Genomic DNA, 21,951 nt, shown 5'->3' with positions numbered 1-21,951 from the left:
CAGACAGTCCATCCTCCTGCACTAGGCGTTGAGCCTGCTCTGCAGTGTAAAATGGATGGTTTAGCTCTAAAAGATGCATATTTTTTTAGTGTGTTTCACTGCACCAGCCAGAGAAGGCAAACACTTATTGGGACTTTATCGCCTGTTGGCACTGGCTTCTTGAAAGCTTAAATACCTCAAGGCTTAGAGCAGGGTCTACAGAGTGAGCAAACTGCCAACTCCACCATCATATGGGTACCACTGTCAGAGGTGGGGTGGGGAGGTGAGTAGACCTGGGTATGGCTTGGGAACATAGCTCTTGGGTCTAATGTGTGAACTTCGGTGTGTTTTCCCCAAAACTCATCCCTGGGAGGAGAGAACCAGCTTCATATTGAACCAGAGGCAGCAACCTTCAGGTTCCCCTTGTGTTACACTTTATGCACTAAAGAGGGGCTTCTCAGGCTGCTCCCAGGATTTCATTACTAAAAAAAAATGACCTGGGGAGGATTTGACATTAATCTACCGCACTGTGAATGGCTTCAGAGAGTGCTAAACCTTGGAGAAACAGAGCAAGGTTGCTCTGCCAGCTGCTGTCCTCACCCAAACGGATCTGACGATCTGCAAAGAGTCAAATAATTAGGTTGTCTTTTTTGGTGTCCAAGCAGTCAGTACTAGCAAAGGGCTCAAATCTCATTTCTCTTCAATCATGCCAGCAATGTTTCTCTTCTCACCAAAGAACGAGTTACCAAACTCATTCCTACTTTTGGGACAGGAAAAAAAAAGGGAAAAAAAATGTTACTGAAGGGTAGAAAATGAAAATAAATAAATTATTCAGTATTATTTAAAATGTCTTTAAAGCTTGTGAGTAAAGAAATCCTTTTTAAGCTGGATAATCTGTGCCTGCCTTCAACACATTTTACAATTGAATTCTCAAGGACTGCTTTCAGGTACACAGCACAGAAAAAGTACAGAGATTTATTCTTAGGAATGCTTTATTTTTATGTGCCTTTGATATGTAGAACTGCAGTTTCATTCAAATAACCAAGCAGGAAAGGAATGCAAATATTTCAGACACTCTCCTGAAGTATTTGGAAGATGCAAAGTTTTCAATACAGCATTTTTCTTGTTTTCTGCAAAAGATAAACATAGTAAAAAGAAAACCAGAAAAGTTTCTCCTACACCTACTATTAAGCACTGTATAAGTAAAAGCTCTCTCTGGATTTGCAGGCAAAACCTTTCACACCGTGAGGGTCCTGAGCAGGTCTCTCCATATCTCAGTGACCTGACATGCTTCGCTTAACCTCCTTCAGAAATGTAAGTCTCCAGATCACTACAGTAAATTTGTTCATATCAGTGAGCAGCTTTCAATTAGCCAGTTACATTTCCAGTGGTGGTTGTTTTAAACTGGCTTTGCAGCATCTCGGTCTGATTTCTTTGGCTGGAAATCAGGCTGGGCATGGCTGGGTTCAGGAAAACCCTGGCACTTGGTGACCTTGTCTTTAGCCAACACATCCCGGGGGAGGCTTGTGTGGATGCACACAAGACTTTGAGGTTAACTTAGCAACAAATATTCTGAAAATCCCTTTCATTTTCCTCCCAGTGGCAGCCTCTCGGGCCATGACCCACCCCAGCAGAGCATGAGCTGAAGGAAGACCTCTGGGATTTTGGACAGGATTTAAGAAGATTTGTTTGAGTCTCACCCTGACCCCCTACAGCAACTCCTCTGACTTTGCACAGGGTTGCAGACCTACTCAGGAGCAGATTTTCAGCTGTTTGATCAGTGTCTTCGGGCAGCCTGAGTAGGCAGAGCTCCCCTTATGGTTTGTGTATGGCAGCCAGGGAGCCCTGGTCTAGGACAATACTGTACCAGCGAGACAACAGGTAGGGGTTAGCAAATGCAGAATAATAGAACATGTCCAGTGTGCCAGGACGTGTGGCTGGATGCTGCCCAGAGATAAAGGCCACAGCAATTCTGTTCCCCTCCAACAGATCTTAATACAGTATCAGAATAACTTCTGGCGTTACAGATGTACCTTCAACCAGAGCGAATGAAAATCTCAGATGATGAATCTCCAGGGCAAAATTCAGATTTTTTTAGTGATTTACAATGAGTTTTCTGCTATCTGCATAAGGAAATACTTTGGAATTGCTGAAAAAAATGCTGAAGCTGTATTGGTTTTACATACGGGCTGAAAGCATTGCTGTGGTGCATTTCGGTGCTTCCTGTCCCTGAACGAGTATGTTCCGATGATGCTTTGCAGTCAGGCTGGGAAAAGCTTTCTCAAATTGCTTCATACTTTGTAAAGCAATAAACTTGCACCAAAAAGCATGGTGGGAGCTGGGGAGCTCGAGCTGATTGTAATTCTTCCGGTGGAAACATTTTCTTCCAGAAAAATGCAGATTTGATTACATTCCCTGTTGACAATGGCCCTTTCAACTGAAAATAATAGAAGAGCTTCATTTCAGTAATGCTGCAATATTTCATTTTGAATTTACGATTTCACTTTTTAAAATATTAAATAACATGGCCATGAAATATTGGGACTTCACTGCGGTGAAGCCTTTTCTGGAAACCATTCCTGAGCAGGAATGATAGATGAGCTTTGATTTTGTAACTCTGCAAAGCCACCGAAAGAAAAGCAAACCGAAGGGCAGATTATTTCAGCATTTTCCAAATATTTCTGCCGGAATAGTTGAAATTAACCCTTTAGATCCATCGTGGCCTCATCACAGCTGCCGTAAGGCTGAGGAACAGGCAGTGCGCAGCCGAGCTGCCCAAAACCCAGCCAAGCGCAGGATTGTAATTTCCCACCCGGCAGAGCTCACATTTTGGGCAGTGCCTCCGCCGCATCCCTCCTGCCTGCGTCCAGGGTTGCTCCATCACCGCTCTTTTCCCTTCTGCAATGAGCTCTCACATTTGTCTGCATTACCGACAGCTTGCAACCTTTAGTTTGGTCTGGTCTTCAAAGCAGTTGTCTTTATCTGATGGCAGTTCTGAGTCTGTTTGGGTAACTAAGGGAATTTCCAGTGTAATTAATAGGTGTCAATGGAGGTGATGGAGCATTGGTTCAGGTAATGAGGAGTGAGGTGTACAGCCCGGCTCTTCTGTCAGGCTGTTACTGGTTTCTCAGGGATTTGTGGACATATGAAGATCACTTTGAGGTAAAAGTGCTCAGCAGAGTTCAGAGACTATAGTGATTGTCAGCCAGAGAAGATAAAGAGGTACCCATTTTTACTGTGCAACCGAAAGTGAAAATAAAGGGAAAAAACTGGCCCAAAGCAAGGGAAAAAATAAGAATTTGATTCACTGCATTAGAGTTTGAGTTTCTGTGCATAAACAGCAGAAATTACAGTTTGTCTCTGGCACTCAGACCAAAACAGCATTTCTGATGTTATTGAGTGCTTCCCAGAAAGTTTAATTTCAAAATGGAGCTAGCTGTAGCTCCGCCTTTTTCCTCCCTTTGAGCCAGGATTGTTGTTTGTAGGATGAAGCTCATATTCCTGAGCCTTGAAAGGGTGAAGAGGGAGAACTGGAGAGGGTGCATTAAAGTCAGACTTGTTTTGCTGAGCTCCTGTTCACAAGATACGCTCTCTGTGAAGCAATTTATGTGTTATAATCACTTTGGTTTTTAAGGAGAAAAACTATCTTTTCCAGGATGGAGTAGATTCTGGGGAGGATTCTTAGGGAACAGAAAATGCAAAGGAACAGGCAAATTTGAACTGAGAAGCATTAAATCCTAGATATAGAGTGTCCTTCCAAGGGCCAGTCTCTCACCTTGGGTGGTGCTACCGGAGAAACAAGTAGTGGGGAGAAATCCAAGGGCCAGGTGATAAATCTGCTGAGTGGAAAGGGACTAGGGGGATGCTGACAGCTCTGCTCCCACCCCATCTGGAGGGGCTGGTGGCAGAGCAATGATCAATATCTCACCGTGGACTTAGAGGTGTGTGGACTCATCTTGTGGGTACTGCGCAGACACTGCCAGGGACCAAGATGCTTCTCTGGTCCTTAGTATAACCGTAGTAAGGACATATTAAGTTGGGTTTAATGTGCCACTGGGTAGCCATGCAGAAGTTAATTAAAGGCAGAGGGACTGGGAAAGCAATCGAACTCCAGTAAAATTTGCCACAGGTACTGCCTGTCCTGACGCGAGGGTCATTTTGCGATGGGAAGAAGGATGCCAACTTATCATCTTTGTCAGAGACAACTCTCTGGGTGTTTGAGATGCTTGTAACAAATGGGTCATTGCATAGCTGTTTCCAGGACATTATTCTAGATGGCAGGTACCTACATTTGAATATTGGGCAGTAAATTTCCAACAGAGAGTGCTCAAAGTCTAATTAAGCCGCCTTTGAAAAGTCTAGGGAAAGAGCTACAAATGATGGGAGAGGTTATATTTCCTACGCAGTTATTGCCAGGCAAGACTGCAGACTGAAACTCTCATTTTGGTAAGAAATGTATGAAGACTGTTCTAGCAGTAAATCAGTACAGGATGCAAATTATGTATACTTAAAAAAAAAAGAAAAGATAGGCAGCCATTATCTCTTCAATACCAATGCGAGTCGTCCCTAAGCAATCTTGAATTAAATCATTCTCATTCTCCGAGATGCTCCAGGGTAGGGTCCTAAGCTCATTACCTATTTATGTCCAGCAAATGTTTCACTTCTGATGATGAATTGCGTATTGATGTCAATAAACTAAATCAGCAGCTCCTGGATATTACAGGTTTATACCTAGGCAGCTTAAAAAAAATGTTGTGAAGCTAAACAATTCTCTACGTGGCTCAGCTGTGCCCAGGAGAATAGGTACTGTGCATGAGGTTCTCTGAAGTGGTGTAGTGTCATGGGAGGAAAAATGTTTTGTGCCTGCTGTATGTAAAGGATGAGGGAAGGATAAAGATTGTTTCCTAATAAAAAGAACTAGTGAAAGAGGAGATTGAGGTTTCTTTGGAAAACAGTGGAAATCTATTTTCTCATTATTCACCTTTTTAGTAGCAGGTTCTTAAGTTGTAAACAAAAGTTGTAGCATGCATTTAAAATTTATCTGCTTTCACAGTGGTGATCTTTCATTGTTAGGAGCTGCTTTTTCTTCTGTTCCCTTTTTCTTTTTCCCTTTTATTTTTTTCTTCTTTCTTCTTTCTTTTCTTTCTTCTTTCTTCTTTCTTCTTCCCTTTTCCCTTTTCCATCAAGAATGAGTAATGAATTTTTACCCTACCTTGAACATCCTGGGTTACAACACTTCCAGAAAGCCTCACAGAATGCCTGACTCTGACTGCCCACCTTAGTAACAGTCCAATCACAGAAACCAGAGCTGGAGAGGACCATAAGCTCAACCAGCGCAGGGTCCAAGCAAGGGCAGAAATGGCTTTCACCAACAGTGTGCAGTGGCTGAGCTGCACCTGCCTGGAGATAAACAAGCATGGGCCTCTGGGGCTGTTTGCATGGCATTTTCCAGTGGTAAAATAATCCATGACAGGAGAAGAACAGAAGCAGCATAAGAGGAAACCGTGCAGGTCTTGTAGAACTCTCTGGATTTATGTGTTTTGCCCCAAACTGTGTGTTTGGAGGTACATAGACCTCTCCTTTCTCTTAGCTGCAGAGTTGTGTGTGTGGAACAAGTCAAAAGAAGGATATCTCCTGATGGTTGCATTGAATACCCCCCCAACATGCCTGCAGCCACCCAGGGTCCCATGGGTTGTCCCAGGAGACCAAAATATCCCTCTGGAAACGGCATGAGGTGCAGTGCTGGCTCCACATCCGTCTCCTGCAGCATGACAGTGATATGCAGTGGAGTATTGCATAAAATGCTGAGACCTTTAGAAAGATGCTTTCCATCCAAAGAATAGAAATGAGACATTTGCTTATGCAGCCAACACCCATCCTAATGCTGCTATTTATAATAACTTGTTTGATTGTGGATGCTCAAAAAAAGACCCATGTTATGAGCCATTTGGTTGAGAGAGTGGAACAACAGAGCCAAGGATGCAGTAGTACATCAGGAGGAGCAGGGATCTGAGCAAAGTTTTCAAACAGGGATTGGCAGATGATGAACATGACCCCTCATGTAAGAATTAACATGAAATCACCGCGCTTTTGTGCTGACTGCTGCAGTGTGCATTGATATACTTGGAGTAAAAATTTTCTTAGCATGCTGAGGGATAGGGACATAGGCTGGAAGAGGTCCCTGAAGTTGGTTCCTACTGGCCAGAGGTCACAGAAACTGAAGCTATCTAGAATGGGTGAAGCCCCATTTTGAAATGTTGCAGTCGTTGTTCATATCTGAAACTTTCCTCTAACTGTCAGGCTGAATTTGTTCATACCCATTTGTTCTTAGACCAATGTTGCTCTTCACCTGAAATAGCTTTTCTCTGTCCCTGGGATGTCCTCTCTACCTTCCTGCCCTCCTCAGTGCATCACAGATGGAAATCAAAGCACGTCCATGAGCTGAGCCCTGCTCTTCTCTCACCTGGCATCCTCTCTGACCTCCTCGTCACTTCTTTCATTCTGAGTTCATCCCTCACCGCTCAGGACCAGCCTGTTCCTTTCTCAGGCACTGGAAACTTGATTATTCTGTATTATTTAATGGTGAGGGCAACAGCAGAGCATCTCCAACCCCATTCATCCTTCTGTTGGCATCAGGAGTAGCTGAAGGGGAGCCCTACTTGTCTCCTGGATGAAATTCTGGCCACGGTAGGGAAATTTATAGGGAAGAGTAGAAGTTGCTATTTTGCCGAATTTTTCTGACAGCTGGCTTTCGGCACCGCGCTTCCCCGCCGGCTCCGTGTGATGCTGCAGGGCTTGTGCAGTCACACGCTGCCTGCAGAAGGGATGCAGCCTTGTGCAGAGGAGTTGGAGTGCTGCTGTCCACACCAGCCTGCCCTCGGAGTAAATATCCTCAAGTATTCCCAATCCAGTCCCTGTTGCCTGCACTGAAAGCTTCCATTTAAAAGAGTATCTAGTAGCAGCAGATAGCTGCTTTTATGTTGTGCATTTATATGGTAATGGAGTGTTCCCGCAGGTTACTTGGCAAGTGTTAAATGTGTCTGGGAACATGACCACAGGAAATGTCATTTCCACAAGTCATTTTTTTCCTGGGGCAGGAAAAAAAAAAGAAAAAATCTGCCAAATTATGTACGAAAAAGTCCCTCTAAGGAAAAACAAGACGAGGCACTTAGTTTTGAGGCAGACCTTTCTGAGCTGAGATACTTTGTCAAGTTGACTAGCAGCAGTTTGCTTTGCCCATTGGATGTAACTGTATCTATCCAAGCTGCCGTAGGGCTGAGACCACTGTTAAACCTGGGTGTTTACGCCCCGTTTCCAGCCACAGCCTTGGTCCTTACGTGGGTTTGGTGATGCTGACAGGACTTGGTGCCTGAACCTCAGCAAGACGCTGCAACCGTTCAGGTAGACACGGCTCCAGGTTGCAGTGAAAGAGTTTGATCTGGGGATGCTGAGCTGCTTTGCTGAGATTGAGAATAACCAAGTGAAATATTTTGACACTTTCAATTGGAATATGTTGGGGGGGGGGGGGGGGGTGTTTCCATTAGATGAAAAATGTAGTTATTTTGACACTTTGTTGCAATTTGCAGCAAAAAAACCCAAGCGTAGAGAATAGCAGATGGAGGGATGGAAATTTCCGTTTTTTTAATCAGACATAGTAGTTACGAGACTCATTTAACAGTTCACTCAAGGATGTGCTATTTGCAGCTTTTAGATCATTCAGTTTGTACTTTGGTGCCCAAACCTGCAATTAAGTGAGTGAGATGACTTGCAAGATTCAGGGTGGTGGTATTTCTTCTCTTATCACACTAATGCAAATAACCATATAGGGCTCTGATTGTAATTAGTGTGCGCTTAGAGTGTGGTAGTTACAGTGAAATTACAAATTTTATTATGGTGATATTTATCCCAGTGAAATAACCTGAAACCATCTGCAGCGCCCAAGGGTATCTAGTGGTCACCGATGGCTCAGGCTGAGTTTATTTCCTGGAGAATTGTGATTCATTCTTGTTCAGGAAGCAAAAACAAAAATAATGATGGTTGCCTCTAGTTACCAGTCAGAGGGAAATCATCTGTAAATAAACCTGCTACTGAATGTTGGAGAAGGGATGAGCCGGGGAAGGGAGCACAAGGTCAGGCTCCTGCTTGCCCAGGGCAGCCGGGAGTGCGGAGAAGCGTTTTGAAGGGAAGGGCTGGAGCGGGTGCGATGGGAGCGGGTGGGTGAGGACCTCTTTTCTGGATGCAGATGGAGAGAGTTAACGACTTGCTAGGCTGGCTGTCAGGTCTGACTCTTGACAGTGGTCTTGTGTCCTTCAGAAAGGTAACGAAAAAATATCATCCTTTTTCCTGATTCTTCCTTTCTTTCTTCCCAGAGGAGTGTGGGGGTAACTGGATGGTCTTGTGCTCCATAATAGGGAAGCTGGAAGGTGCAGCTGTTAAATGTGAGGAAAGAGGGAGAATGAGTTAAAAGCAACCCCCCCACCCCATACTCAGCTTTTGAATGCTCAGATAACTCTGAGAAGTGGGTGCTGTGCTCTTGGCTGCCATGGAACATAAATCCTCACCTGGGGAAAAATATCAGGCTAATCTTCCCTGGGAAACGTGCCTTCAAACCCAGCTCACCATACCTGCCTTGGCCCAGCTGACTCTCAGGTCAAATCCTGGCCAATTTGCACAGCGCTCCTTCCTCCTTGCTGGACTTTTTGTCCCAGCGATTCTTTCCAACCTTGTATCATTTGGGAATTTAATTAATGTTGTGGCTGCTCCCTCTTTGAGATCATTAACAAAGATGTTAGTAAGGATGGGGCCAGATGCTGATCCCTTCTCTCCCCTCGTTCACTTGAATGCTGTTCAGCGTTAAGCATCATGTGTGGTCCATCTGACAAAGTCTCTTCCCAGGGGCTGGAGAAACTGAGACACGGAGAAGAGCACTCAGGTCCTGGGGTCCTTGAGAAGAAGTGATGTTTCCTGAGGCTCAGGCCAATGCCATCACCAGCAAAATGGGCTACTTTCTGTTCTCTAGATCTTTTTATGTTTTCTCTTTGTTTTTCCCTTTTATCCTCTAATATAGTTCTGTGCCAACTGCCTACAGTCAGGAGTAAAAGATACTATATAGTGGAAAGAGGAATAAATGTAAGTATTTGCTAACACCTCAGGGGAGGTGTAATCCATGTATACGTGCTTGGTTGGGTGTAGAGGCTCTGCTCCAGGCTGGGCAAGGGGAAAAGCAGCCGCTGGGACAGCATCCCTTTGACACCTGCCCTCCCCTGCCCCCTGTTATCTTTACTCTTCCTTTTAAAGACAAAACAGTGGTTTGCATTTCTTGACCAGGGTGAAGCATCCCTATGCAGAGCAGCTTCCAGATGAAATGGAAGAGGTCTCAAAGTTTCTCCCAAGCCTTGGCAATGTCTTTGTTGAGGGACTCCATGGACCACATCTGCTCCCAGTTGTGAGCCAGGAGCATCAGTTGCCATGGTGACTTCTTTGGGAAAGTTATATGGGCAAAGTGCTGATGTATTTTTAGTTTTGAGTAGTGAAATATATCAGCTGGAAATAAAGGTTACGGCCAGCCAGGGTGCCACAGGTTCATGGACCACTGGTTGGGGACTGGCTTTTTGGCAGTGCCGGCGGGAAGAGCTGGTGGGGCTGCGTTTGGGGAGGATGCTCAGCCCTGTGGCTCTCACCCTGGATGCTGTGCAGGACAGCACCCGTGAGTACGTCGGAGGAGAAGGAATCACTATACAGAAAAGCTGATAAGGAGATGGTGTGACATGTAAAGGTAAAGAGGAGGCACTGACTGAGGTTATAGCTGCTTAGTGTACAGTGTGTTCAACCTATAAATAGCTCTTCAGATATACCTCTGCACAAGTGGTATTTATAGAGTGATGAGTGAAAAAAGCTCCATTTGGGGTCAGGAGTTGATGTGTGAAGGATGTTTCAGGCTTGGTCAAAAGTTCGGGTTTCTGAGAGGTATGGAGCAGAGCTGGACCCCAAACGAGTGGGGTTTTCTCCTCTGACTGAGGCTCAAAGGTTGCAGTGCTGTTTAATGTGCCTTCTGAAATCAGTGTATCTGGAGAGGATACTCACTGACTTTGGCATTCAGATATCCTACAGCAGAGCCCCTGCGCAGACATAATTTATTCATGTAATTTGGATCAGTCTAACTCATGTGTAAACTTTTCTGAAGGTAGACTCATATTTTATTTTCTAAAATACTTCCCTGGCTCCCTGCAATATTTTTAGTTCTTTCGTCTTCAGCTGTCAAAAGTTTCTTTTAAAATTAATTGATTTCGATGTAATATTTACTGCACTTTAGCTTTCAGCAAAGCACAGGAAAATAGATTTCACTACATATGACAATGTCTAATGGGATTTGTTCCTGCTCCAAAGGCTCTTTGCATTATGTACTGATACTTCCACCCGAGCTTGCTTTGAACAGCCTCACCATCTTTTCATATCACCGAGCTTACACTAGCTTGGGCTGGCAGAGAGATGAGGTGAAGCATTTAAGTTTAAAGAAGCCACAGTTGATGCATACCTGAAGCCAAAGGTAGATATCACAGATCTGGCCCGATATTCATCAGAATTAATAGGATCATCCCTTTTTGTGTCAGTGGGCTCTTTGGCTGGATTAAAAATTGATCGTATCTCATTACGATAACCACAGTTGTGGTGAAGATTAAGCAATGGGTTACAGAGGTGCCCTGGCACATCACCAGGGTATTACACACAGCAGAAAGCAGCACATGGAAATGGGAGCAGACTTTGCCAACGCACTGGTGGTGTCAAGGGAGGTGGTTTAGAAGGGGAGGTGGTTTAGAAGCAGCCTTTGAATTGTAAAACCTTAAATAACCTGTTAGCAAAGACGTCACTGAAACCATTTCCTGGTGGGTTATGAGGCCGGGTCCATCCATTACCTACCGCACAGCCCCGCTGCAGGGGGCTGGTGCCTCCCTTACACCTGGGAGCAGAGGGCAGAGGGGGGTGACATGCTGGCAGTCCATGGCAGGACTGAGAACATTTTCCTGTCTGAGGTTTAATGCCTGAACTACCCAGGGCTGGGAAAGCTTTTTCCATCCAGTCAGTTTACTGATAAAGAATAGAATATTTTTCAATTAGTTGTTGTGGTTTTTTTTCCAAAAAAAACCTGCTGAGTTTTCCCTCCCACTTCTCCGATGAAATGCTTTCACATGAAGATTAAACTCCTCTGAGCAATGTTGCAGCGGGCCCCAGCATGCTGGTTTTCCATATATCCTCATTCCCAAAAGAGAGATGATAAAGCATCCTGTGTTTTCCTCTCCACAGCATGGTGCAAAGACTGTTTAACCCAAACTAAGAAATCAGTGCCTCTTTCTCTCCCCACCTCCAACCAAATCCTTTCAAGTAAACAAGCTCCCAGCTGGCTGAGATGTTAAAATTTCTCTGTTTGGCATTTGCAACAGTCAGATCTGGGGAGCTTGGTGGCAGGGCTTCAAGTTGAGAGGTCTGGGAGGAGTGGGAAACACGCAGAGCATCGAGGTGGTGGATGCGCTGGAGTCCTTCAGTGTGCTGCACAAGTGGAGAGCGGCTGTTAAAGGCTGGAGGGGGATATGCCAGGATAAAAAAGCAAAACAAAGTCAGATGTCAGAAGCTGAGCCAGGCTGAGGAATGATGGAAGTGATTCCTTTGATGCAGTCAGCATTTTTATTGATCTGGGGCTGTTTATTGCTGTAAAACCGTTATAAATTAGAGAAAAGCTGTGAAGAGGAGTGAGAGGGGGAAACTGCCCGGGCATGGTTTAGAGATGTACATCCACGTTTATCGGACAAGGGAGAACATGCGCATCCAGGCTTTGGCTGCAGAAGTGGAGTTCAGTTTGTAATGAATAGATACTTTTGCAGTGATATTTAGCACAGGAAATAGGCAGCGTGAGTGTGGATGCTGTTGTATTTCTCTATCTGCGTGCAGAGGCATGCGTGCCTGACTGCATACCGCAAATATCTATGTGTGTATGAACATATCATGATTACGCTGACTAGAGATGATCAAATATGCATCATTAACATTAGAAAAGGCAATATATGCTGCTTCTGTGTCCCATGTGTGCACTGACCAGGGAGTCCTCCACCATAACAACTCCTCTCTTCTTCCTTGTCCTCTACAGAAATCCGTGAAGCTTTCCGGGTGCTGGACAGGGATGGGAATGGCTTTATATCCAAGCAGGAGCTGGGCATGGCAATGCGTTCCTTGGGGTACATGCCCAGTGAGGTGGAGCTGGCGATTATCATGCAACGCCTTGACATGGATGGTAAGTCCTCGCTGTTGGTTCTTCTCTGTTACTGGTGGAGGAGTGCTTTCCCAGTGCATTGCAGCCCATGTTTTTGGCTCAAATAGTTTACGGACACCAAGGAAGGTCTGGGGAAGAAGCTGTGGAACTTTGTCTTTCAGCACAGCAAGGAAAAGGCAGATGACTGTGAGCCGTCAACCTCTTGTAGATAAACCTGCCTCTCAGGCAACCCACGCAAGGGAGATGGAGCATCGTTTGTTTGACCACCTGATACAGATGGGTGAAGACAGACCAGCTCTTGCAACCTTTCTCTGCAAAGCTGCAAATGGTCTTTTGCAAGGCTGTTGTAACCTTTCTCTTTGCATTCCTGGGCAGTATCTGACGCAGTGACGCTTACTTGCAAGTAAAAGACACTGTGGATGGGAGCTGTGCTGGGTTGTAATGAAGTGTTGATGGTTTTTGAAGGAGCAGTTTAGACGGGTGGAATAATTTTGAGCAAAGTCCTGCTGTGAGAACTTGTCAAAACGATTACTAAGAGGTAATAAAAGAAACAGAACCCACCATTGACAAGAACATAGAAATGCAGCATCAGGGCTGGAGCCGGGGGAGCAAGGGGAGTTGGGGGGTGGAGGGTGGGGGGTGATGTGGACTTTTTAGCTGCTGCAAAGCTACAGTCAGAGCTGATCACGACAAGCAGGCTGTCTTTAAAATGTCCTTGGTCAGAGCAGGAAGGGAGACTTTCCTGATGCCTGAAATGTGCAGGGAAGCTGGGGTGCAGATCCCACCTTCTCCCACCCTTCTGCAGGAGGCCACGGCAGTGTGGAAACACTGTGCAAAGTTAGAAGAAATCACGCCAAACCAGAGTGCTGGATGCAGCCCTGGCCTGAAGGGGGATGCTCGGCGAGCCGATGTGATGCCAGCATCCTTGGGGAGACTGCTGAGAGCAGAGACCATGGGGATGGTGGCAGCAGGAGTGCAGCTCTCCTACATCCCTGGGGATACCCAAGTCGAATGCCCCCATAAGATGCACAGTACAACTATATTCATCAGGCCAAGGGAAGCAGGGAAGAGGCTGTCAGCCTGCTCAAGGGTGTTCAGCATCTCCTTTAGACAGGGAGACAAAGTAATGCAAACCTGGTGGATGGAGAAGACCAGTTGTTGAAGTGACCTCATTCCTAAAAGGAAAGAAAAAAGAAAACACATCACTTTTAAAAGCATTTTCTCTGAGAATTACTGTTTGCACCTTGTTGTGTCCTGCTGGCCTTTCCTAGCAGACCAGGTGATTTCTCTTTAGGTTTTGCAAGGGCCAGACTCAGCATGGTGCCAGTTCATGGGGTCTTTTACAGAAACTCTGCGCTTCTTTGGAAAAAGAGTGCTGTGGACTTGGCTTCCAGTTTTGATTCATCTCCAGTTATTCCCTGACTCTCTGTCTCACAGACTTGAGACTTTGGCACTCTTTCGTATACAATCCTAGTGTGCAGGGACCTGTAATCGGAGAGGTGGAGTTAAAATGCAGAGTAATGGGCTGCAGATGGAAGGTGTTAAATTCCTCTTTGAGACTTTTCAGAAAGTTTGATGTGTTTTCTGCAGAGATGGGAGGTGATCCTCCATCTCTTCCAGCTCAACAGTTCTAACAGCTCCAAAGATACAGTCCGGTTGTGCTGGGTGTTTTTATCATTCTTATGTCTCAGCTGCCTGTTGTTGCAGTATTTTGAGCAGAGGGTTTGCGAGCTGGACACCAGTCTGTGCTATGCAATGGTCAAATGGGCCATACATTAAAAAAAAAGACTGGGTAATGGGAAACTCCTTAGGCTCTGAGCAAATAGGGAAATGTTATATGAAATATTTACCTTACCTGCAAATTGAATTAATGCTCTACGGCTTGAATTAAAATTATATGGTTTATGGCTACTTTTTCTCTGATGGATTGTCTTAATTTTTTTTCTGGGATTTAGCGGGAAATATGTAGTGAGAACCAGAAATAGCTTCCTCCTTCCTCTCCCAGTGTGCGTGAGCATCATTTGGTAGCAGGACTTGAACCCCATGAGCTCCCAGGGATGTCAGTTGTGCCCTGCGCTCCCAGGGAAAGCCTCACCCTCCTTCCCATATACTCCTGTTGAGGGCTGCCGAATTTTTCCAAGGCTTCAGCTCAGCATCAGGTGGGTGGGAAGCTTGGCTGGATGAAAGGTCACGTTCAAGGAGGAGTCCCCTGTGGTCACGAAAGCTGAGGGGGAGGCGGTAATCCTCCTGCGCATCTCCCGGCACCTGACATGAATTATGATGTGACGGCAGGTAGCGTAGCCAGACGTCCGTTTCTCCACACAAGGCTGCTGCCAGTGTCTGCTAATAATGAGGTAATACAATTGGCAGTGGTTTATATTTAATCTGAACCAGCCTGAACAGACCTAGTGCAAACATGTGGTTTTCATCAGAAATTACCTTGGGAGTGCATTCACATTGCAGGATGGCAGAGTGGCTGTATCTGCCGTGGCTTATTTAACTGATGGGCTTCAAAAAACGAGCAACCGGAGCTGGTCTGAGTTTGTTTTTCATTGCAAACCCTGTTGTCTGTAGGGATATGGAGGTAGGCTCAGCCCTGTCTAGGTCAGGCTGAGGAGACATGTGCGCTGTGGGAGTAGGAATGCTAGGTTGGACAAAACATGTTTTCAGAGGAGCATATGCAATGTAGACTGGAGTGGTTTTGCGGCTGAGCATAAACTGATATGACAAGAGCATTTCACACCTGTATGCCACCTTCTGCCGCAAAGGATCTCACCGAGTTCAGTGAATAATGCAGGGATCAACTCCAGAGATGCCCAAGGATAGTTGCTTCTGGGGCTGTAGTGTGCAGCTGTTCAGTAACACACAGTGAGCCGCCAAATCAGAGCAGAAACGAAGGCGCATTTCATAATTCATTGCATTTGAAGGCAAAATGTAGTTAGTTAGAAAATTCTGCTTGAACTTAAGTGAAAATGGTAATTGCATAGCTTGGGTTTTGCCCAGGAACCCTTCACAGGTGTCGTATCACCTTTAATGCCTCCGTGGCCCTTGGGTGCTACATCATCCTTCCTTCACAGGTGACATCCCAGCAGCCCTGGCATTGACAGGGTGGAAATGACTGCAATGAGTGGGTTTGCCCACAGACAATGTCATGGGGTAGTGCTGAGGATGCTCAAGAGCTTCCAGATGTTCTCCAGGGCTCAGAGTGGCAGGAGGGAACTCTGGCCTGTTGGGATTGCAAGGGTGCAGATTGTCCCATGCCGTGAACTAATGTGGCACTTAGTGCATGGTCTAGTTGACACAGTGGTGTTAGGCCAAAGGTTGGACTCGATGATCCCAGAGGTCTCTTCCAACCTAGTTGATTCTGTGATTCTGGGAAGCCCATGGCACATGGAAAGGCTTGAGTTACTTATCTGCTGGGCTTTGGTGCCATGGCACAGCAAAGCAGCTGCAGGGCTGGGGAAAAGGGAGAGAAATTTAGCCAAGAAAGTGTAAAATGGGACCACAGGATGGCTTGGAGCTGGCAAACAGAGCAAGATATATTTTCCTATGTACAGGCAAATGCTAATTCACAGCAAATCCTGTATTGAGAAGCATCAAAACCCAGCTTCCCATCCCCAGAGATGGCTGCCAAATATTCACACAAGGCTGACCACACAGTTGCCCATTGACTTGGCTTTTTTTGCCCCAATAGCTGAGGTGAGTTTGGACCATTGGGGCAGCAGAAGTTTTGTTCCTGTGCTGGGGCAGGGAGTGAGTAGTGGGAACTGGTGGTGGCACGTGGGAAGCCCTCAGCCTTGGCCATGCCTTGTCCTGAGGACACGTCACAGCCCTGCAAAGGACAATGCTCCCAGTTACATTTGCCCCCTTAGCGTGGCTTTGTTGAATGCACTTATTTGCAGTGAATATCTAGTTCTTGCCAGTCCTCAGTGAAGGAAGACAAGCATCAGAGGCTGGAGTATCCACTACATTTCCTTCAAACACCTTCTCCACCTTTTCTTCCAAGTCTCTTTGCTGTTCTGCAAGGTGTGCTTCACCCAGGTGAAGAGGAACGCTTCTGCCCCAGGGGGAAGTATTATAGTTGGCATAAAAACTGAATTAGGGAGAGAAATGAGAATCTACTTGGAATATTTCAAGGTCTCAAGAGAAATCTTATGAATCACCCTTTTATGAACTACCGGAAGATGCTATGGCATTGCTGTGATGGGGGCGATGAAAGTATCAAAATAGAACAGAAGGAAAAGGGATTTTCTGTGCAAAAATGGCTCTTTTTGGGAAGGGAGGTGAGGAATGGTGGTTCCATCACATGTCAGAGCATGAGATTCACATTAGGCCAAAGCTTTGCTTACATCTTGATAGAAGTGGTGCGTGACTGTATATCAGCAGAAGGTTGTTCAGTGTAGCTGGGCATCTATCCAGTGTGCTGTGCCTTATAGGGACATATTGTTTGCTTTTGGTCCAGAAATAGAGGTCAAATCTTACCTTAGTTTATACCCCTGATTTGCTTTATTCTTAGACGTAATTAGGTATTGCATGAACGTAAACATTGCAGACTATGAGAGGTATATACACTTCTGTCTGCAATACGGAGAATGACCTGAAATGTTCTGCCAGTATGAGGAAAGTAAAATATTTTGTATATTTATGTGCTGGAAAAAGAAATTATTTGTAAATTCTTCCAATTGGCAGTAACGCTAATAAAAATGCAGAGAAATGGCACATTAAATGTGTTGCCTTATCTGGGATGCCTACTCTTTAAGCAGACTTTTGCAATAAAATAGAAGAATGTGCGACTTAAGTGTCAAACTGTTTCGTTACAACATAAGACACTTTTATCTGAGGAATAAAATAAGCACTCAGTGTACTAATTAGAGGAGCAGCTGGTTTTCAGTACCCTGGAAAAATAACTTCAGGCTAACACAATAGGGAAAAAAAAAAACCCCAGTGTGTCAAATTGTTTGTTACAGTACAAATAGGAAATACTTTGATCAAGCAAAAGACAAGCCGATTTCGTCAGCGTACAAGCAAGCTACCTGTTACCTTTTATCAAGTTATGTGATGCGTCAGCAGTAGTACTGAAAATACAGCTATGACATTCTCATGAGTAATAAAAAACAGGGGAAATAAATCCCAATTTAAAATTCTGCATATTCCCAAGCTACTTTGCAATGGCTCTTTTTGGAGCAGGGAATTGAAGAGGGGGGAAAAAAAACAGTAAGCTATTCATGGTGACCCCAGCAAAAAAGGTTTTGAAGAAGAGTAAATGGCCTCCAGTTGTGCCAGGGGAGGTTTAGATTGGATATCAGGAACAATTTCTTCACTGAAAGGGTTGTCAAGCACTGGAACAGGCTGCCCAGGGCAGTGTTGGAGTCACCATCCCTGGGGGGATTTAAAAGCCGTGTAGATGTGGTGCTGAGGGACATGGGTTAGTGGTGGGCTTGGCAGTGCTGGGTTAACGGTTGGACTCAATGATCTTAAAGGTCCTTTCCAACGAAAATGATTCTATGATTCTATATGCAGCTCTCCCAGGTGGCACTCCTGAGGTTCATCCAGCTTTGGGCAGCCCCATGGCTGCAGTGGGGTTCTGCAGATTTATTGTCTTCTTATGCTCTGCGTGTGGCATTTGTGCTGCTCAGGTGCTGTCCCGTACAGTGAGACATACACACACTTGCTGTGATCCCCTTTGGAAAGGGACTAAATGACAGCGACATGACTGCATGGCGTGAAGGGATGGTGTCAGTACACTGTCTCCCTCAAAGTCGGTTCTCTAAGCTGTTGTACTGTTGGATCAGGGTTTGTGCGTAGATGTTGCTTTGGTTTGCTTGCACTTGCTTCCCCACGTGAGGGAAGGGACATCAAATTTGGGTGTTCCACTGTCTGCAGTGTCACAGGAATGGTAACAACTGAAGGACCTGGGCTGGGAGATCCGGAGAGAGAATAAACCTCTCTCCTAAAAATGAAGTGCGGAGCTTTCCCCTGTGACCTGCACAGGTGAGTTCCTTGCTCTTAGATGTCGCATGGCGAAATGTTTGCTTCTGTCCAGAAGATCAGCTTGTGCTGCCCTGTGCGGGACAATGGTGACGTTCACAAGCTGAAAACATTTTATCTCTTTCTTTTGCCTCTCCCTCTCTTCTTCTTTTCTTTGGTTTCCCCCCCTCCTTTACTGCCATGGATAATTCCTTGTGTTTCAACATTCCAACATGAAACTGTAAAATAGCCCAGGCTGCTGGAGGCAGACCAGAAACAGCTTCTGTGTTTAAAATGCAGCATTAATAGGAAAAGCACGGACAGGTTGTTGCAGCCTTTGCGTTTGTCCTCTGTACTCAAAGGCCTCTGATTTTTATATGTGAGAAATGATGTAGCAACATTTCAGCGAGGTTGTCCTTTAAAGAGTGTTGCTGAGCTGAGAATCTCGGTCGGTGAGACAGATTTGATGAGACTTGTCTTTATTTATAGAGGCCACTTTCTTCATGTCTGCTCTGATTTGTAAAATGGAGATTATCATATTATGTGTTCTCACTGCAAAGAATGAAGAGTAATTATTGTTGCTGGTGAAGCTAGTCAGATTTGCAGCTCAGTATGGGGAAGATGTTCATAAGTAATATCAAATTCTGTCTTCGCTGCAGTGCCTGGATGCCTGAGTGCATCTGTGTTGATTAGACAGGACAAGAGGAAACACTGAATTGCAATTCCCTCCCTGAAACCTGTCCACCCTGTGCTCCAGTGGGGCAGAGTCCTCTGCAAAACACAGTGTGCCATCTGTGATCTGTCTCGTGCAGGCACGCCTTGTCGTTTGTTTGCAGCCTTGTTTGATTTTATTTATTCCTTAAAATGCAGTATTCCTGGTATTATGATTTTGGTTTCACAGAATGCGTATGCCACAGGGAATGCACATACTCCTCTGTTTTAATGAGCCTGTGACTTGCTGGTCGTCTCAAAGTTGTGCCGAGCTGTCTGATAGCTGCTGCCATGCACGCAGAGCTCTCCTGCTATTCCCAGGGCCCGGGAAGCAAAAATAATTAAAGTCCTGGGTAGTCGGGATGTGATTTTGCTCCTCTCGATCCGTTTGACAAAGGGATCAACTGGTTACAACTCACAAGATGAAAGAGTTCTGCAAAGACCTGCGGAACGAGCCCTCTTAGTTGTGTGTGCCAGGTGCCTTTGCCCAGGGCAGAGGCTCCCAGGGGACACCGGCACGGGTCGGAGGGGACGGCGGGGGTTGCAGTGGCCGTGCTGGAGGCACACCTCGCTCAGTAGGCTCTGCAGTGCCTTTCCCTGCATGGTGGCTGGTCACAGGGATGGTAATTGGGGCGTCCTGTGGCTTCCCAGGGCTGATGTGAAGCTGGCACGCTGCTTGGCAAGTATCTGATGTTTTTTGTTGGTTTTTTTTTACTGCAGTCACTGTTTTTGTTGGACTTTTCTCCTAGCCAAGCACTAACAGCATCCTGCTGGTTTTAGTGCTTGTGGTGGAGCATGGGACACGTCACACCTGGCACCGCAGAGCCAGAGCCCCCCAGTCCTCTTCAATCACTGTCTCGCAGGTCAGCTCCCGGACAGGCTCCCCTTGGGCAAACATGGGGAGTTAATAGATTTTTTTTTTTATTTAATGGGGAAGCAAACAAGTCCTCTGCAGCCCTTTCCTCTTCCTTGCAAGATGAGCCAACGGGCTGTCAAAATGAGTAACTCTCAAGGTCCTTTTCTCCGTGTCATGATGGATGCATCCCCTTGCTCTGTGTTTCTGGGCACCATTTGAGCCTTTCAGACCCCATGGAAATTTTCTCCTCCAGGTACATATGTCTGTACAATTTGCTAATCTTTCATGTGTAGTTGTCATTGAACCAGAGCAGCCAGTTCCACACAGCCACTCCTAAAACCACAGGACATGGAGGTGCCCTTAAAGGACAGAGTGGGCTCTGGTGGAGATGTTTCACATCTTCCTTCAGCTCCAGTGACGTTTTTTCTTCAAAAAGCAGTCGTTAAAGCTGTAGGATGTATGGCAGAGCTGCTGAAGAGTAAAAGAGTGGCCGATGAACATGCCCCCACTGTTCCCAAGGAGAAAGAGAAATAAGAAATTGTATTTTTTACATGTATGCCTTGATAGGGAATATCAGAGACCCTCTGCAGATGGCTCCAGGGCTCCCAAGGGAACGCACACCAGACTCTTTGGAAATAGGAGATGCTCATTGTTGTCTTTCTTCATCCTGGGGGGCTGGTTGCACATCCCCAGGATCACGGTGTAGGCAGGCAGGGGAGGTCTAGCACCTGGCTCTGCTGGCAGCCTCCTTTCTGGTAACATTTGGGAAGATGATGCTCTGTGCCTCAGTTTCCCCACTGCAAAACACCTGTGTCAGCATTGTAGTGGAGCTTTATCTCTTCATTTCAGCCAATTTCATGGATGTCTAGAACTTAAAACTGTTTTCAAAGTTGAAAGTTTTCTGAAAGACCTTCCCTAGTTCTCATTGTAGTTATGGATTGAGGCTGTAATTAGGCAGAAAGTCTCTGGGTCACGCTGGGGAAAGGGTCAGGCTGGCGATTGGGCTGTTCCCCTCTGACCTTAAAACCTCTGAAAGCGAATATTTCCATCTAGGAAATATCCTGTGGCTAGAGCTTTTCTGTGCACATCCTCTGCATCATTTCAAGACACAGCAGCAGCAGCCTTCACCAGACTGTGTTATTACTGCACAGGTTACTTTATGGGCGCAAACAATGACACAGACCAGGACAGAGAGTCACTGCAGCCTGCTATTAAGAGAATAAAAATAAACAGCAGTGTTGTGTGCGCCTGGGACCCAAGCTGCAAAAGACTAGCTCATTAACTTTAAATATATCACCTAGCTGCACTCTGGAGGTCAAATTCGAGGAAGAAAAGAAGTGTGAATACTTATCAGTCTACACAGAGCAGATCCTCATCTCCGTTTAAATGCGTGCATCACTTTAGCACCGTGGCAAGAAACTTTTAGGGAGGAGGGAGAACCTGATTATCCTGAGACTGGCCAGGGAAAAGACTTACTTAGGATGCAGCGAGGCCAGACTATGCAGGCTCCCAGTTCAATGCGCAAGGCTCTGAAAACCAGGTATAAGTCTCTGTTCTGCCCTTGGGTATAGGCGATGCAATCCATGCTTGTTTTCCCCCTCCCTTTTTCTTTCCCTCTCCCGCTCCGTCTTTCTCCAGCCCAATGAATATTTAATTACATCCTCCAAGGGAGCCGCTCCGATGGGAGATTTTTGGACAGACAGCAGTTGACTGAAGGCTGAGGGTCGGGGCTCTCCCACGGGATGGAGGGCGAGATGGGTTCATGGTGCTGCTCCTCTGAGCATTTAATTATTTCTTCAAAGCAGAAGAGCTCTGGCAGAAGAATTTGCAAGAGCCCACGCACAGACTGCTGCTACCTGGGACATGGGGATTTGCCATCCTGGTTCAGCCCGATTCCTCTCTCCTCTTACAGGTCCTGCATGGTTTGGGGTTGGTCTGCTGCACTCTCCCTGCCTGGCACATCCAGCCTGGGCAAACCACTGCTGATGGTAGACCCTGTGGGATCAGGACAAATGTACCAGTGACAGGCAGGATGGGGCTCAGGCCACACAGGTGTAGCTTGGCTTGGTGTAAGAGTGCAGCTGGAGGCTCCTTTGGCTCCCCTCAACATATGTGTCCAACCCAGAGTTTGCTCCCTGGGAGGGCAGTGGTAGTTTTACAGGCTCCTCTATATATT

General features: G+C 45.9%; 1 protein-coding gene across 1 annotated transcript in view; it reads left to right on the top strand.

Moving 5' to 3' along the window:
• The window catches only part of CALN1 (calneuron 1), a 92,496-nt gene that overhangs the window by 25,784 nt on the left and 44,761 nt on the right, over positions 1 to 21,951 (top strand). Inside the window, exon 2 of the mRNA XM_068415852.1 lies at positions 12,119 to 12,262. Within this exon, the coding sequence (XP_068271953.1) occupies positions 12,119 to 12,262 (144 nt within the window). The remainder of the gene's footprint in view (positions 1 to 12,118; positions 12,263 to 21,951) is intronic.

The sequence above is a fragment of the Nyctibius grandis genome, chromosome 18 (assembly GCF_013368605.1).
Source record: "Nyctibius grandis isolate bNycGra1 chromosome 18, bNycGra1.pri, whole genome shotgun sequence".
Classification (NCBI taxonomy): Eukaryota; Metazoa; Chordata; class Aves; order Nyctibiiformes; family Nyctibiidae; genus Nyctibius; species Nyctibius grandis.
The sequence above is the reverse complement of the archived record's forward strand: the minus strand, read 5'-3'. Positions and strand labels throughout refer to the sequence as shown.